At 37.5% G+C, this 15,991-nt stretch overlaps 1 protein-coding gene across 2 annotated transcripts in view; it reads left to right on the forward strand.

Moving 5' to 3' along the window:
• PRIM2 (primase, DNA, polypeptide 2 (58kDa)) overlaps positions 1-15,991 on the forward strand; it is a 410,194-nt gene that overhangs the window by 144,486 nt on the left and 249,717 nt on the right. For both annotated transcript variants that reach the window (XM_011945621.1, XM_011945620.1), the window contains exon 7: positions 1,875-2,012. In XM_011945621.1, coding sequence (XP_011801011.1) covers positions 1,875-2,012 — 138 coding nt within the window. The remainder of the gene's footprint in view (positions 1-1,874; positions 2,013-15,991) is intronic.

Here is a 15,991-nt window from a genome sequence, read left to right on the forward strand (position 1 = left end):
GGCCAGGTGTGGGATATATTCTCCTGGTGTGCCCGTTTGCTTAAAGCGCAGTATTGGGGTGGGAGTCACCCGATTTTCCAGGTGTTGTGTGTCTCAGTTCCCCTGGCTAGGTAAGGGGATTCCCTTCCCCCTTGCGCTTCCCAGGTGAGGCGATGCCTCGCCCTGCTTCAGTTCTCGCTGGTCGGGCTGCAGCAGCTGACCAGCACCGATTGTCCGGCACTCACTAGTGAGATGACCCCAGTACCTCAGTTGAAAATGCAGAAATCACCGGTCTTCTGTGTCGCTCGCGCTGGGAGTTGGAGACTGCAGCTGTTCCTATTCGGCCATCTTGCTCCGCCCTCCTACTTGAGCATTTTTATTTCCTCTATGACCACCTTAATAAGCTAGAATCATGGAATATTATTGCTAAAGAATCCCTAAGGGTCAGTTAGCCTATCTCTTCCTCCCCTCTCTCAGTTTTACAGATCTGGCTGCTGAGATTTAGAGGCATTTATTAAATTCACCAAATAAGTCTAGTCAGTATCAGAGCTTGGACTAAAACTCATGTTTCTTCCCTATATTATTGCAGTAAACCCTCTTACCTGCTCCTCTAATATGTCCTATGTAAGCTACCTATTTAGTGCAGTATCACACAGTTCTATCTTGTAGGGCTGTTTGACTTTCCATGTGTGCCCATGAGGGCAGGGACTGTGTTGTAGTTGTAGAAATCGGTAAATTAATTGAAAGTTGTTAAAAAACACATGATCTGTTTATAGTGTGAGATGTCATTGGATATACAGAAAATTGTATGCATTTATATTTAATTCTTCATTAAAACTTGAATGAATAGGCAATTTGGGAGGCATTTTTCACCTACTTTTTTAACCTCATTTTTTTAAAAAAGAAAAACTGTATTGGAGAGTAAGAATGATTTTTACAGTTTACTAATATCATACTTTGCTCATCTCAGAATTTTAGGATTGTTCATAGGGTTTAAAATTCTAAGATTTTAAAAAATAAATTCTTGGGGCAAATACTTATTTTAATAGCAAAACCGAATGCTTATTATTATTTCCATTTCTGAGTATTGAGATTAGCTTTCTCAATATATTTCTCTGGAGTGAGAACGGAAACATAGATGAAGAAATTGGAATTATTTACTTACAAGTAATTTTCAGCACTGAATATGTTGTTTACAAATTAGGATTCTCTCTGATGCAGAATACAGTGTGGGATATGTGAGGTGAATGCAACATGTGTAGAAGTCGTGAGTTAAGAGTTTGAAATCCTGGGGATTATGTTTTATAAATTCAGAGTTAAGGAATAAAAGAAAGTATTCCAACTTGGCCTTTTAGTGTTAGTGTTACTATTTTTCTTTTTTTTTTTTTTTTTTTGAGACGGAGTCTGGCTCAGTCACCCGGGCTGGAGTGCAGTTGCCCGATCTCAGCTCACTGCAAGCTCCGCCTCCCGGGTTTACGCCATTCTCCTGCCTCAGCCTCCCGAGTAGCTGGGACTACAGGCGCCCGCCACCTCGCCTGGCTAGTTTTTTAGTAGAGATGGAGTTTCACCGTGTTAGCCAGGATGGTCTCAATCTCCTGACCTCGTGATTCACCCGTCTTGGCCTCCCAAAGTGCTGGGATTACAAGCTTGAGCCACCGCGCCTGGCCTAGTGTTACTATTTTTCAAAACATAACTCTGAAACGAACATATTTTTGTACTGCCGCTCTTTGCTAATGCTGTCGAGTTTTAAGGAGGATAAATTAATCATTTTGTTATTCTTTTGGCTCTGCTAGGACTAATGAATTTCTTTTTGTATACTTTATACATATGAAGACTTAGGAGAATTTCTTAATGACAGGTGCTGACTTATTTTCCCTGTTTCACTCTTAATTCAGATCCCTTTTGCTGATGCTCTGGATTTGTTTCGAGGAAGGAAAGTCTATTTGGAAGATGGCTTTGCTTATGTACCACTTAAGGACATTGTGGCAATCATCCTGAATGAATTTAGAGCCAAACTGTCCAAGGCTTTGGCAGTAAGTATTTTACTTTATTTCCGTATTTGACATGTTTACACTTTCAGTTATATACCCTTGGTAGTTTTGTTCTGTGTTTCTCTAGGAAATAAGTTAATTCAGTTTTCATAATGATATTCAGGTTACTTATGATATTGTACTATTAATCCCAAAACTCCTAGGTTTTTATTTGTTACTACTCATAGTGGTTTTTAAGTTTTTTTTCTTGATCCTACTAATACCAATGCTGAGTGATTAATTTTGTGAGTAACCTCTGTGAGTTTCTTCATAGTCATGTCTTTTTTCCTTAGAAATAGACTTCATATATGGCTCTTAACAATTAATGTGGCCTGTGGTAGATATAACTCCTAGATTTCTGTTCTGAATTAGTATTTGGTATCAGTAGAAGACAGTATAGAAGAAAATTTTAAATACTAACACAGTGATATGCTAGTGCTGCAATGAATAGCTCCGTACTGGGTGAATTTGGAGGTAGTTGTGTTGAACAAATGACATGATCAGTGATTTTTAAGTAGTTTGTTGGAAGTGTGACTCTTAAGTGGTCATATCTTAAAACTATTCACATTTTTATATGTAAAACACATATTTTACAGTTGTTGTCTCTTAATGTGAGTCTAGTTTTTAATGCTTTTTTTGTACCTGATGCAGAAGAAGACCTCAAAGTTGTGTGACATTACTGCTTTAAACTATATTGATTATAGTGTAAGCATATGCCAAGCTTTCCTTCTGAGTTAAAAATTGTAGTATTTTCTGATATAAATAAATTTTTATTGATTCTCTGGGGTTACCTAAATATGTATAATTTAGCTATGTCAGCATTTGGGAAGACTAAAATATTAACTCTGTGTTTATTAAATGAAGGAATTATGAGAACACCTAGCATAACAGATACTTAGTAACTGTTAATATTCTTTCTCCATTCCTAATCCTGTTATTTCTTTATCCTCATTAAAGTTGATGCTTTAAAATTTTTTCTTTACTTGTCTGTCACTACCCTAGATTATATTCTAGTTATAACTAAGAATAGTGTCTTTCACCACTGTGAACCTCTGTGGAAGACACTGATGTTTGTCTACTGTTTGGCCATTGGTCTTTTATTATTCTTAGTTTTATTCACCCATTTTCTCTTTGTTGACATTTTAGACCACATTTCTTTGTGTGAAATAGACAAATATTTTCCAGGATATAGGACAGTCTTAGCTGTCATCTATTAAATGCTGGTGGTGGCCCCTAGTCTCCATAACAACCGAAAATATCACCATACATTTCAGAAAACTTCTGGCATGTTAGTACTACTTTTAAGCTGATCATAGTCATTTCCTTCTTACCAAATCTTTGATTTATGCCTGTGACATTGTAATTGTGGCTAAAAAGTATGAGTTCTTTGGGGGCTTCTGAAAAAAGTTTTTATTGCTAAAAAAAAAAAAAAAGAAAGGCATGTGGGATGAAGCAGTCTTTTTTACCCCCTCTGGATATTGTTGTAACTGAATGTGATGCCTGGAACAGCTGCAGCCATCTAGAGATGAGGCAGGTACCTTCGGGACAACCCGATTTGCTGCATAGACATGTAGAAAGATGGAAAGAATCTGAGTCCTTGTTGCGGTCATTGAGTTGCTAAATTAACCTATTCTGGAACCACCAAACTTTTTATTACATGGGATAATGAAATTTTCATTTTTAAAGGCACTAACTGAGGAACTCATATTTGAGTGAAATTCTCTTTCTCTAGTAGCAGAGAGCATCCTGGTACCTAGATCAATGTCTGCATTAGTATTTTCTTTTCCAGTTGCAGGTAATAGCCTGTGCCACATTAACCAATAAATATAATCTGCTAGCTCATAAAATTGAGAAGTCTAGACATAGTATGGACTTCAGACATAGCTTGCTGAATGTTTCATCCCTTTCTCTGAATATATCTTTACCCTTATGTATATGCCTTATCCTCAGTCTGGCTTTCTGATGGCTGCAAAATTAGTTACCATGGGATCAGGCTTTATTTCTGTATAGCATACTATCTAAAAGAGTTTCTTTGTCCCAGGGCAGAAGTTTGAAATCAAGGTGTTGGCATGGCCATGCTTCCTCTGAAGGTGCTGGAGAAAGGTCTATTCCACATCTCTCTTCTGGCTTCTGGTAGTTCTTTGACTTGTGGTAACATAACTCCAGTCTTCACACGGCATTCACCCTGCATATCCCAAATTTCTGCTTTTTCTAAGGATATCAGTCATATTGGAATATCATTTTTCTGAGGATATCAGTCACCTCTCAACTCCAATGTGACCTCATTGTAACTAAGTACATCTGCAACAATCCTATTTCTAAATAAGGTCGCATTCTGAGGTACTGGGGGTTAGTACCTCAACATACGATTTTTTTTGGGACAGAGTTTAATCCCTATCACATGTCTATCACTAAAGCAGTTATTGTGGTTTAAGGGGTAGCCAAGCCTAAGATCGTATGTCTGCCCGTTTAGATGGGGGATCATGGGAGCTGAGAGTCAGTGTGTTCCTGAAACCACAATATCACAAACAAAAATGGATGATTGTTAGGAATGGGGAGACGGGAGAATGATGATGGGGAGGCAGACAACAATTTTCTACTACCTAGAAAAGACACTTAATATGAATTAAATGTACAAAGTTTTTCACTTTGTAATTTCTATTCAAGCAAGCTGCCCAGTGCCTAATAATCTAACTATGAAAATGAATCTGAAATTCTTTTACTTTTGGGGTTTTAAAGCTACTTCTGATTTTGTGTATTGCAAAGCTTAAATACATTTTTAATAAGTTTTGACTGTTTATTTTATAAATTTGCCTTGAAAGCAACTTAAAAAAGTTGTACATTTGCCACACATTTTTATTTTAGATAAGTCAAGATATTCCATGTATATTTGTGATTTATCATCCCAATATTCCAGTGTAGAAAGAAGGGTATGTGGCAGATTTTTGTGAAATTTTACAATTTTTTTCTACTTTCTGGGTAGAAGTGAGGGATCTATACTGAGAGAAAAGACAAAACTTGGGTTCATAAGTTTGTAGTAAATTCATTTTCAGCCAGCTGCGCCTAAGCTTTGTACCTTGTTGATAAGAAATATAGTATTTATGAACTTTTAATTCCATTCTTCTTTACTTCTTTCTACTCATTCTTCCTGCTCCAAGCATACTGTTTAAAAAAATTAATACTTTAAAAAACTTTGAAATATCACAGACTTACAGAAAATTAAGTAGAAAATAGCAACTTTTTCTTTAAATCATTTGAGAATGAGTTCCCAGCCTGATGTCTTGTCACCCCCAATACTTGTTAGTGTTTATTTCCTTCATACAGAACATTTTCCTACATAACCACAATTCAACATCAAAATAAGAAAATTAACGTTGATAAGTTACTACCATCTAACCCTCAGACCCCATTGAGGTTTCACCAGTTGTCTCAATCACATCCCATACGCAATTTTAATTCACATTTGTTATTTAGTTGTCATGTCTCTTTAGTCTCCTTCAGTCTGCCACAGATTCTTAGTTTCTCTTAGATTTTCATGGACTTTGTTACTTTTGAAGATTATCAGCAGTTATTTTGTATCTCTCAGTTTGGGTTTATCTGGTGTTTCTACCAATTTAGATTCAAGTTAGACATTTTAAGCAGTACTGTTACAGAAATTATGCTATGTTCTTTTCATTGCATTCTGTCAGATTACATGATTTTGATTCAGCCCAATTCTGATTGGCTTTATCAAAATTTATCCATTCTCTTGTTGATAGGCATTTGGCTTTTTTTTTTTTTGGTTATCACAAATACTGCTGCTCTGAACGTTGTAGCACATATTTTGGAAAACATATTTCTGTTGATTATGTGTTTAGGAATGGAATTGTAGGGTATTGAGTATATCTGTGTACAGCTTTAATGAATTTAGATTTACTTTAAATGGATTTATTCTGGCTGAGTGGGGTGGCTCACACCTGTAACCCTAGTCCTTTGGGAGGCAGAGGCGGGAGGATTGCTTGAGCTCAGGAGTTTGAGACCAGCCTGGGCAACATAGTGAGAATCCATCTCTACTAAAAACAACAACAACAAAAACTAGCCAGGTGTGCTGGCATGCGCCTGTTAGTCCCAGCTACCTGGGAGGCTGAAGTGGGAGGATCACTTGAGGCTGGGAGATCAAGGCTGCAATGAGCTATAATGGCTATAATGATGCTACTGCACCTCAACTTAGGTAGCAGAGTGAGACCCTGTCTCCAAAAAAAAAAAAAGAAAGAAAGAAAAGGATTTGTCTTGATTACGGGTGGGCTGTGGAGAATTCTGGCCTTGGTGTCTTGGATTTAATAGAAGATAGATAGTGACTTGCTTTCTCCTGAGTGGTTCAGGGCTGAGCCTGGTTGAGAGGAGGTCCAGAGAGCACTTTTTCTTATGTAGAAGAGTGGTGGGGGTTGTTGCCTGGGAGCCCTTCCTGACGGCTGTGGAAAGGAGCAGGAGGGAAGCGAAGGAGTTTCATTTAGGGCTGTGGTGAAGTAGAAATCTAAACCTATTGCTATGGTCTCTTTATTACTGTCCTTTCCATTGAGGAAGGTTTTGACCTTGGAGTATGTAATTGAAAAATTTCAGCTTTATAAATGGAAATATTCTTGTATGATAAGAAAAAGTACCCTAAAGTAGATTTTTTGAAAGGTATTTTGATGAGTGATAGAAGATGAAATAAATGGTTCTGGGGGAAGTTATAAATTGATAAGAGTTTTACCCCAGGTGATATCTGAAAGCTTATTCTTAACCTATGATCATATAACTTTTATAATATAACTATCTAGCTTTTGAACATGGTTTAGGACTGATAAAAATTTGACATTACTTTTTCCTTTGATAGGAACTCTGTGGCCCCACTTCCTCTCAGAACCTTCCCTTAAGTCCCAAGATTGTGCTACGTGTATCTCCTTTGTGTTCCCACAGCATTCTGCACACGACCAAATTACAGTGAAATTATTCTTATTATGTGTTTTCCTCCTCAATTAAAATGTAAGTTCTTTGAGAGTGAGGGATTTCTCTTAATTCAAATTTTTATCAAGTGTAGCATGTGGCACATAGGGTTAGTGCTCAGTAAAATTGTATTGAACTGACAGATAACAAATAATGATATAAACTTTCTTTTGTTCAGTTTACTGTTTATATATGCTGTTGATCCCACTATAAGTCACTGAGACAGAAAGGGGTTATAATGTGCATTATATGGATGAGGAAAATGCAGTGCAGAGAGGCCAAAGTAATTTGTCCAAGATTATGTTGGCTAATAATTGCTGGAGCCCTGACTTGATCTTAGGTTTTCTGATTGTAATTCTTAGGGTCTTTTGATGGTAACTGTGCCTTTGTCAAGAGTTGTATAACCAGGTGATTTAGGTCTTCAAACTCTGATAAAATTTTCAAAGGTGAGTATATTAAGGTCCAGTCACAGTGCAGGCACAAGGGGTGAATTTGGAGCTACGATTCAATAGATTGATAACCAGTTAGGGAAAAGAATGAGAGAAAGATAGATTTTTTTTTTTTGTGCTTCATATGGCAATTTTAGAAGCTGTAGCCAGTTCTTTTATTTAATGGTTTATTTATTTATTTATTTATTTTTTGAGATGGAGTCTCGCTCTGTCACTCAGGCTGGAGTGCTGTGGCCGGATCTCAGCTCACTGCAAGCTCCGCCTCCCGGGTTCACGCCATTCTCCTGCCTCAGCCTCCCGAGTAGCTGGGACTACAGGCGCCCCCACGTCGCCCGGCTAGTTTTTTGTAGTTTTTAGTAGAGACGGGGTTTCACCGTGTTAGCCAGGATGGTCTCGATCTCCTGACCTCGTGATCCTCCCGTCTCGGCCTCCCAAAGTGCTGGGATTACAGGCTTGAGCCACCGCGCCCGGCCTTAATGGTTTATTTTTAAATAACTTTTTATTTGTTTATCCATGCATAGTTTTGGGTACTAGAGGTACACTACTTAACAAATGAGATGAGATTTCTTCTCTTACAAAGCTTATATTCTAGTGGGAGATAGACAATTATTGAAGAAATAAACAATAACAATATTGTAAATGACATGAGGGAGCCAGCTGAACAAATATAGAGGGAACTGCATTCCAGGCAGGAAAAGTCACTAATGCAAAGGCCCCAAAAGGGAGGATTCTTGGCCTTTTTTTAAGAATCAGAAAGGCCAGTGTAGCTAGAGCATAGTGAGCTATGGTAGAATGCTACCAAATAAGGCTGCAATAGCTAGGTGTAGGACTCTGTGAGACTTTGAGGTAGAGTCCCAGGGTAAAGAGTTTGATTTTTTTTTAGCCTAATATAGTGGAAAGACATTGGATGATTTTGAATAAGTGAGTGATACGTTCTGATTTATGTTTAAAATAGATGACTGTGGCTGCTGCTTGAAAACCATTTTGGGGGATAAAAAAGGAATGGAAGCGGGAGGACTCGTCTGGAAGTTTTCACATTAATCTAGATAGTGACTTGAAATGGATTGGTTGTGGTGATGTGACTGGGAGAAGTCAGTGGATTTCAGTTAGTTTTTGAAGTATTATTAACGTGATGGATTGGTTGTGAGAGAAAGAAGAATCAGCATAATGATGATGAGAGCTTAAGCGTAGTGAAAATTTAATATTTGCCAAATGCTGTTGTAAATGCTTTATATGAATTAATGCATTTAGTCTTTATAGTAACCCTATAAGGCAGGTACCATTATCACTCTCTGAGGCTTGTAGTATCTTTGTGCAGGTAGTGAGGAGCAGAAGCAGGATTTGAATCCATACAGTCTGGCATCAAGGTCTATGTTCTTGACCACTGTATTACACTGCCTAGAATTTTGGCTTGAATAATTTATTAGGGGGTGATGCCTTTGCTAAGATGTAGAAGACTCTGAGAAAAATACATAAAATAAAATAAAGAGTTCTATTCTGACCATGTTAAGTAGAATGTTCTTATTGGTTACACAAATGGAGATGGCAAGTTTGAAGTTGGATTTGAGTGTCTACATTTTTGGGGAGGAGCATGTGAAGCCATGAGACTCCAGGAAGAGTGTGGGATGTCAGTGGAGAAGAGAGGGAGCCCATAGCTGAGCTTGGTTTCCATACACCTCCACTTGATATCATTAAGCAGAGAACATACTTTCTTTGTTGTTAGAAAACGGGGCAGATCCTTAAATTGGAGCTGGATTTCTTTGAGGCAGAAATCTCTTTTTCCTCACACAGTGTGACTATTTATTTTTATTTTTTATTTTTAGACAAGGTCTCTATTCTGTCACCCAGGCTGGAGTGCAGTGGTGCAATTACAACTCACTGTGGCCTTGACCTCCCAGGCTCAGGCAGTCCTCCTGCCTTAGCCTCCTGAGTAGCTGGGACCACAGGCATGTGCCAACATGCCTGGCTAAGTTTTTATTAATAAAAGTTTACTGTAGAGTTGGGAGTTTCCCTATGTTGCCTGGGTTGGTCTAGAATTCCTGTGCTTAAGTGATCCTTCTACCTGAGCCTCCCAAAGTTCTGGAATTACAGGCATGAGTCACCATGCCTGGCCTTAATTTCACTTTCTATTTGTGAGACTCATCCTTAGAGGGTACTGGTAAAACATTAATGAAGCCAGACTTGCGGAAAATGTATTTATACGCATCTTATTTAGATACAGAAAAAAGGACTTTGAGAAGTTCCCAGGAAGGTAATTGACAGGCAGGTAAGTGGTTCTTACTTGGAGTCATAGAAAAAAGCAAGGATTTTCTTTTTTTGAAAAGGATTTCCTTTTTCATATTTAAAAAGTACCAGTTGGGTCTGTGGCTCACTAAGTGTTTGTTGATTTGGAAAAATATGCTTTGTAGGCACTTGATCAGGTAATTTTTATTTCTAAAGAGTTTGGAATCCTCTTAAATCTTGTATCCTCTTTTTAAAAGTAGTGTTCAATTTTCTTCCTTGAACTGTGATTAAATATAATTAATTTTCTTGAATGGTTACTTAGCTGGGAATCATATAGGAGTTTTCTTTTTTTTTTTTTTTGAGATGGAGTCTCGCTCTGTCACCCAGGCTGGAGTGCAGTGGCGTGATCCCGGCTCACTGCAAGCTCCACCTCCCAGGTTCATGCCATTCTCCTGCTTCAGCCTCCCAAGTAGCTGGGACTACAGATCCCCACCACTGTGCCTGGCTGTTTTTTTGTATTTGTAGTAGAGACGGGGTTTCACCGTGTGAACCAGGATGGTCTCGATCTCCTGACCTCGTGATTCGCCTACCTCGGCCTCCCAAAGTGCTGGGATTACAGGTGTGAGCCACCGCGCCCGGCCCATATAGGAGTTTTCTTACTATTCGTGTACAACTAGCTAATGTCTTGGGTTCTGGTTAACATGTCTTTTTAAATATACTGATTATTTAATGCCATTTTAAAGTGGTCACTGTGAACTAGTCAGTGCTGCAGTGAATCCGTCAATATGCGAGTAGTGCTTCACCTCCTTTCACATGCTTTCACCTCCACCCTTACTGTCAGGCACCAGTTCATTTGTTCTCCCTTGCTTCTGATCAGTAGGAAACAAAACGTTGCAATTGAAAGCCATGAGACTATTAGGATGGTGCAAAAGTAATTGTGGTTTTTGTCTTTACTTTTAATGGCAAAGACTGCAATTACTTTTGCGCCAACCTAATAGAAAAAAAAAATCATTTTTTGGGGAAAAATAAACATATGCCCTTTCTAGTTGGACAGGTTTGTTGACTGAGGTTGCTCAGCTGAACTTGATTGTTGTTCTATTTGTGAGATACTGGTTTGTTAACCTTCTTCTAAGATGCAGTTTACAATCTGTTGTCTATTCAACACACATTTCTTTTTTTTTAACTTTTAGGTTTGGGGGTCCATGTGAAGGTTTGTTACATAGGTAAACTCATGTCATGGGAGCTTGTTGTACAGATCATTTGATCACTCAGGTATTAAACTCAGTACCCAATAGTTACCTATTCTGCTCCTCTCCTTCCTCCCAACCTCCACCCTCAGGTAAACTCCAGTGTCTGTTGTTCCCTTCTGTGTGTTCAAGAGTTCTCATCATTTAGCTCCCACTGAGTGAGAACATGCGGTATTTGGTTTTCTGTTCCTGAGTTAGTTTGCTAGTTATTAGCCTCCGGCTCCATCCATGTTCCCACAAAAGACATGACCTCATTATTTTTTATGGTTACATAGTATTCCATAATGTATATGTACCACACTTTCTTTATCTAGTCTGTCACTGAAGGACATTTAGGTTGATTCCGTGTCTTTGCTATTGTGAACAGTGCTGCAGTGAACATTAGTGTACATATGTCCTGATGGTAGAATGATTTATATTCCTCTGGGTATATACCCAGTAATGGGATTGTGGGGTTGAATTATAGTTCTGCTTTTAGCTCTTTGAGGAATCACTGTACTGCTTTCCACATTGTTTGAACTAATTTACACTCCCTCCAACAGTGTATAAGTGTTCCCTCCTCTTCACAACTTCATCAGCATCTGTTATTTTTTGACTTTTTAGTAATAGCCATTCTGACTGGTATGAGATGGTATCTCATTGTGGTTTTGATTTGCATTTCTCTAATGATCATTAATATTGAACTTTTGTTCATATGCTTCTTGGCCACATGTATGTCCTCTTTAGAAAAGTGTCTGTTCATGTCCTTTGCCTGCTTTTTAATGGGGTTGTTTATCTCTTGTATATTTAAATTCCTTGTAGATGTTGAATATTAGACCTTTGTCAGATGCATAGTTTGCAAGTATTTTCTCCCATTCTGTGGGTTGTCTGTGTACTCTGTTGATAGTTTCTTTTTCTGTGCAGAAGCTGTTAAGTTTAATTAGATCCCATCTTTTTTTTTTTTTTTTTTGCTTTTGGTGTCTTCGTCATGAAATCTTTGCCCATTCCTGAGTCCAGATGGTATTGCCTAAGTTGTCTTCCAGGGTTTTCATTGCTTTGGGTTTTACATTTAAGTCTTTAATCCATTTTGAGTTGATTTTTATATATGGTATAAGGAAAAGTCCAGCTTCAATCTTCTGCATATGGCTAGCCAGTTATCCCAGCACCATTTATTGAATAGGGAGTCTTTTCCCCATTGCTTGTTTTTGTCAGCTTTGTTGAAGATCATATGGTTGTAGGTGTGTGGCGTTATTGCTGGGCTCTCTATTCTGTTCCATTGGTCTGTGTGCTTGTTTTTGTACCTGTACCATGCTGTTTTGGTTACTGTATCCTGTACTATAGTTTGAAATTGGTAGTGTGATGCCTCAAGCTTTGTTCTTTCTGCTTAGGATTGCCTTGGCAATGAATATCAGGCTCTTTTTTAGTTCCATATGAACTTTAAAATAGTTTTTATTTATTTATTTAGTTAGTTCTGTGATGAATGTCATTGGTAGTTTGATAGGAATAGGATTGAATTATATAAATTGCGTTGGGCGGTATGACCATTTTAATGATATTGATTCTTCCTGTCCATGAGCATGGAATAGTTTTCCATTTATTTGTGTATCTGATTTCTTTGAACAGTCTTTTGTAATTCTTATTGTAGTGATCTTTCACCTCCCTGGTTAGCTGTATTCCTAGGTATTTTATTCTTTTTGTGGCAATTGTGAACGGGATTGCCTTGTTGATTTGGCTCTCAGCTTGGCTGTTGTTGGTATATAGGAATGCTAGCGATGTTCGTTCATTGATTTTGTATCCTGAAGCTTTGCTGAAGTTGTTTATCAGCTGAAGGAACTTTTGGACTGAGACTGTGGAATTTTCTAGGTATAAAATTACATCATCTGCAAACAGGGATAGTTTGATTTCTTGTCTTCCTATTTGGATGCCTGCCCTTCATTTCTTTCTTTTTTTTTTTTTATTAATAATAGCTGAATAGTAACTTTATTCTCCTTTATTCTTAGCATTTACATTATATTTGTAGTTTATTAATCCATCTGATTCTAAAAAGTTTTGCAGTGGCCAAAAATTCATCAAATATCAAAATTCTTTGCTAAATCCAAAACTAGTGAAAAATTAGGTCTCAAATAAAAAGGAACATAGAACTGATCAAGACAGTCACAGTTTTCATGAAATAGAAGGGCCACTAATAGCCTAGAGAGGGAGAAGGAAAATATTCATTTTTTAAAAGTGGGTATCCCAATTTTATTTATTTTTATTATTTTTAATTTTTCCATAAGTTTGTGCGGGTTGTATTTGGTTACATGAGTAAGTTCTTTAGTAGTGATTTGTGAGATTTTTGGTGTACCCATCACCCGAGCCAGTATATGCTATACCATATTTGTAGTCTTTTATTTCTTGTCCGTTGTATCATTCTTATGCCTTACATTCTCATAGCATAGCTCCCACATATCAATGAGAACATATGATGTTTGGTTTTCCATTCTTGAGTTACTTCACATAGAATAATAGTCTCTCATCCAGGTCACTGCAAATGCTGTTAATTATTCCTTTTTATGGTTGCTTAGTATCATATATGTATACACACATATACATACATACATACATATATACCACAGTTTCTTTATCCATTCATAGATTGATGGGCATTTGGATTGGTTCCATGATTTTGCAATTGTCAGTTGTGCTGCTATAAACATGCATGTGCAAATATCTTTTTTGAATAATGACTTCTTTTCCTCTGGTAGATACCCAGCAGTGGGATTGCTGGATTAAATGGCAGTTCTACTTTTAGTTCTTTAAGGAGTCTCCACACTGTTTTCCATAGTGGCTGTATTAGTTTACACTCCCACCAGCAGTGTAGAAGTGTTGCCTCTTCACCACATCCATGCCAACATCTACTGTTTTTTGATTTTGGTCATGGCCGTTCTTGCAGGAGTAAGGTGGTATCGCAATGTGGTTTTAGTTTGCATTTCCCTGATCATTAGTGATGTTGAGCATTTTCATATGTTTGTTGGCCATTTTTATATCTTCTTTTGAGAATTGTCTATTCACATCCTTAGCCCACTTTTTGATGGAATTGTTTTTTTTTTCTTACTGATTTGAGTTTGTTGTAGACAAATTCTGTATACTAGTCCTTTGTCAGACGTATAGATTGTGAAGATTTTCTCCCACTCTGTGGGTTGTTTACTCTACTGACTGTTCCTTTTGCCGTGCAAAAGCTCTTTAGTTTAAGTAGGTTCCAGCTATTTATCTTTGTTTTTATTGCATTTGCTTTTGGGTTCTTGGTCATGAAATCCTTGCCTAAGCCAGTGTCTAGAGGGTTTTCCCAATGTTGTCTTCTAGTATTTTTATAGTGTCATGTCTTAGGTTTAAGTCCTGAATCCATCATCAATTGATTTTTGCATAAGGCGAGAGATGAGGGTCCAGTTTCATTCTCTTGCATGTGGCTAGCCAATTATCCCAACACCATTTGTTGAAAAGCCAACACCATGTGTTGAAAAGGGCAGCTTTTCCCCACTTTATGTTTTTGTTTGATTTGTCGAAGATCAGTTGGCTGTAAGTATTTGGGTTTATTTCTGGATTCTCTATTCTGTTCCATTGGTCTATGTGCCTGTTTTTATACCAGTACCATGCTGTTTTTGTGACTATGGCCTTATAGTACAGTTTGAAATCAGGTAGTGTGATGCCTCCAGATTTGTTCTTTTTGCTTAACCTTGCTTTGTCTATGTGGGCTGTTTTTGGTTCCATATGAATTTTAGAATTGTTTTTTCTAATTCTGTGAAGAATGGTGGTGATATTTTGATGGGATAGCATTGAATTTATAGGTTGCTTTTCGCAGTATGGTCATTTTCACAATATTGATTCTACCCCTGCATGAGCATGGGATGTGTTTCCATTTGTTTGTGTGATCTATGATTTCTTTCAACAGTGTTTTGCAGTTTTCCTTGTAGAGGTCTTTTGACTCCTTGGTTAGATATATTCCTAAGTATTTTATTTTAATTTTGCAGGTATTGTAAAAGGGATTATGTTCTTGATTTGAATCTCTGCTTGGTTGCTGTTGGTGTATAGCAGAGCTACTGATTTGTGTACATTAATCTTGTATCTGGAAACTCTGCTCAATTCTTTTATCAGTTCTAGGAGCTTTCTGGAGGAGTCCTTAGGGTTTCCAAGGTAAACGATCATAATGTCAGCAAACAGAGACAGTTTGACTTCCTCTTTACCGATTTGGATGCCCTTTCTTTCTCTTGTCTGATTGCTCTGGCTAGGACTTCCAGTACTGTGTTGAAGAGGAGAGGTGAGAGTGGGCCTCCTTGTCTTATTCCAGTTCTCAGAAAGAATGCTTTCAACTTACCCCATTCAGTATTATATTGGCTGTGGGTTTGTCATAGATGGCTTTTATTACATTAAGGTATATCCCTTCTATGCTGATTTTGCAGAGAGTTTTAATCATAAAGAGATGCCAGATTTTGTGAAATGCTTTTTCTGCATCTGTTGCGATGATCATGTGATTTTTTTTTTGTTTTTAATTCTGTGTATGTGGTGTATCACATTGATTTGCATATGTTAAACCATCCCTGCATCCGTGGTATGAAACCCACTTGATCATGGTGATTATCTTTTTGATATGTTGTTGTATTCAGTTAGCTAGTATTTTGTTAAGGATTTTAGCAACTATGTTCATCAAGGATATCGGTCTGTAGTTTTCTTTTTTTGGTTATGTTGTTTCCTGGTTTTGGTATTAGGGCGATGCTGATGTCGTAGAATGAATTAGGGAGTGTTCCTTCCTTCTCTATCTTATAGAATTGTATTAAAAGGATTGGTACCAATTCTTCTTTGAATGTCTGGTAGAATTCTGTTGTGAATCCGTCTGGTCCTGGACTTTTTGTTGTTGGTAATGTAGTTACCCTTTCAATCTTGCTATTTGTTTTTGGTCTGTTCAAGGTATCTAATTCTTCCTGATTTAACCTAGGAGGGCGTATTTTTCCAGGAATTTATCCGTCTCTTCTAGATTTTCTAGTTTATGTGCATAAAGGTGTTCATAGTAACCTTGAGTGATCTTTTGTACTTCAGTGGTGTCAGTTATGTATCTCCTGTTTCGTTTCTTTTTTTTTTTTTTTTT

Source organism: Colobus angolensis, unplaced genomic scaffold (assembly GCF_000951035.1).
Source record: "Colobus angolensis palliatus isolate OR3802 unplaced genomic scaffold, Cang.pa_1.0 Scaffold241, whole genome shotgun sequence".
In the NCBI taxonomy this organism is placed as follows: Eukaryota; Metazoa; Chordata; class Mammalia; order Primates; family Cercopithecidae; genus Colobus; species Colobus angolensis.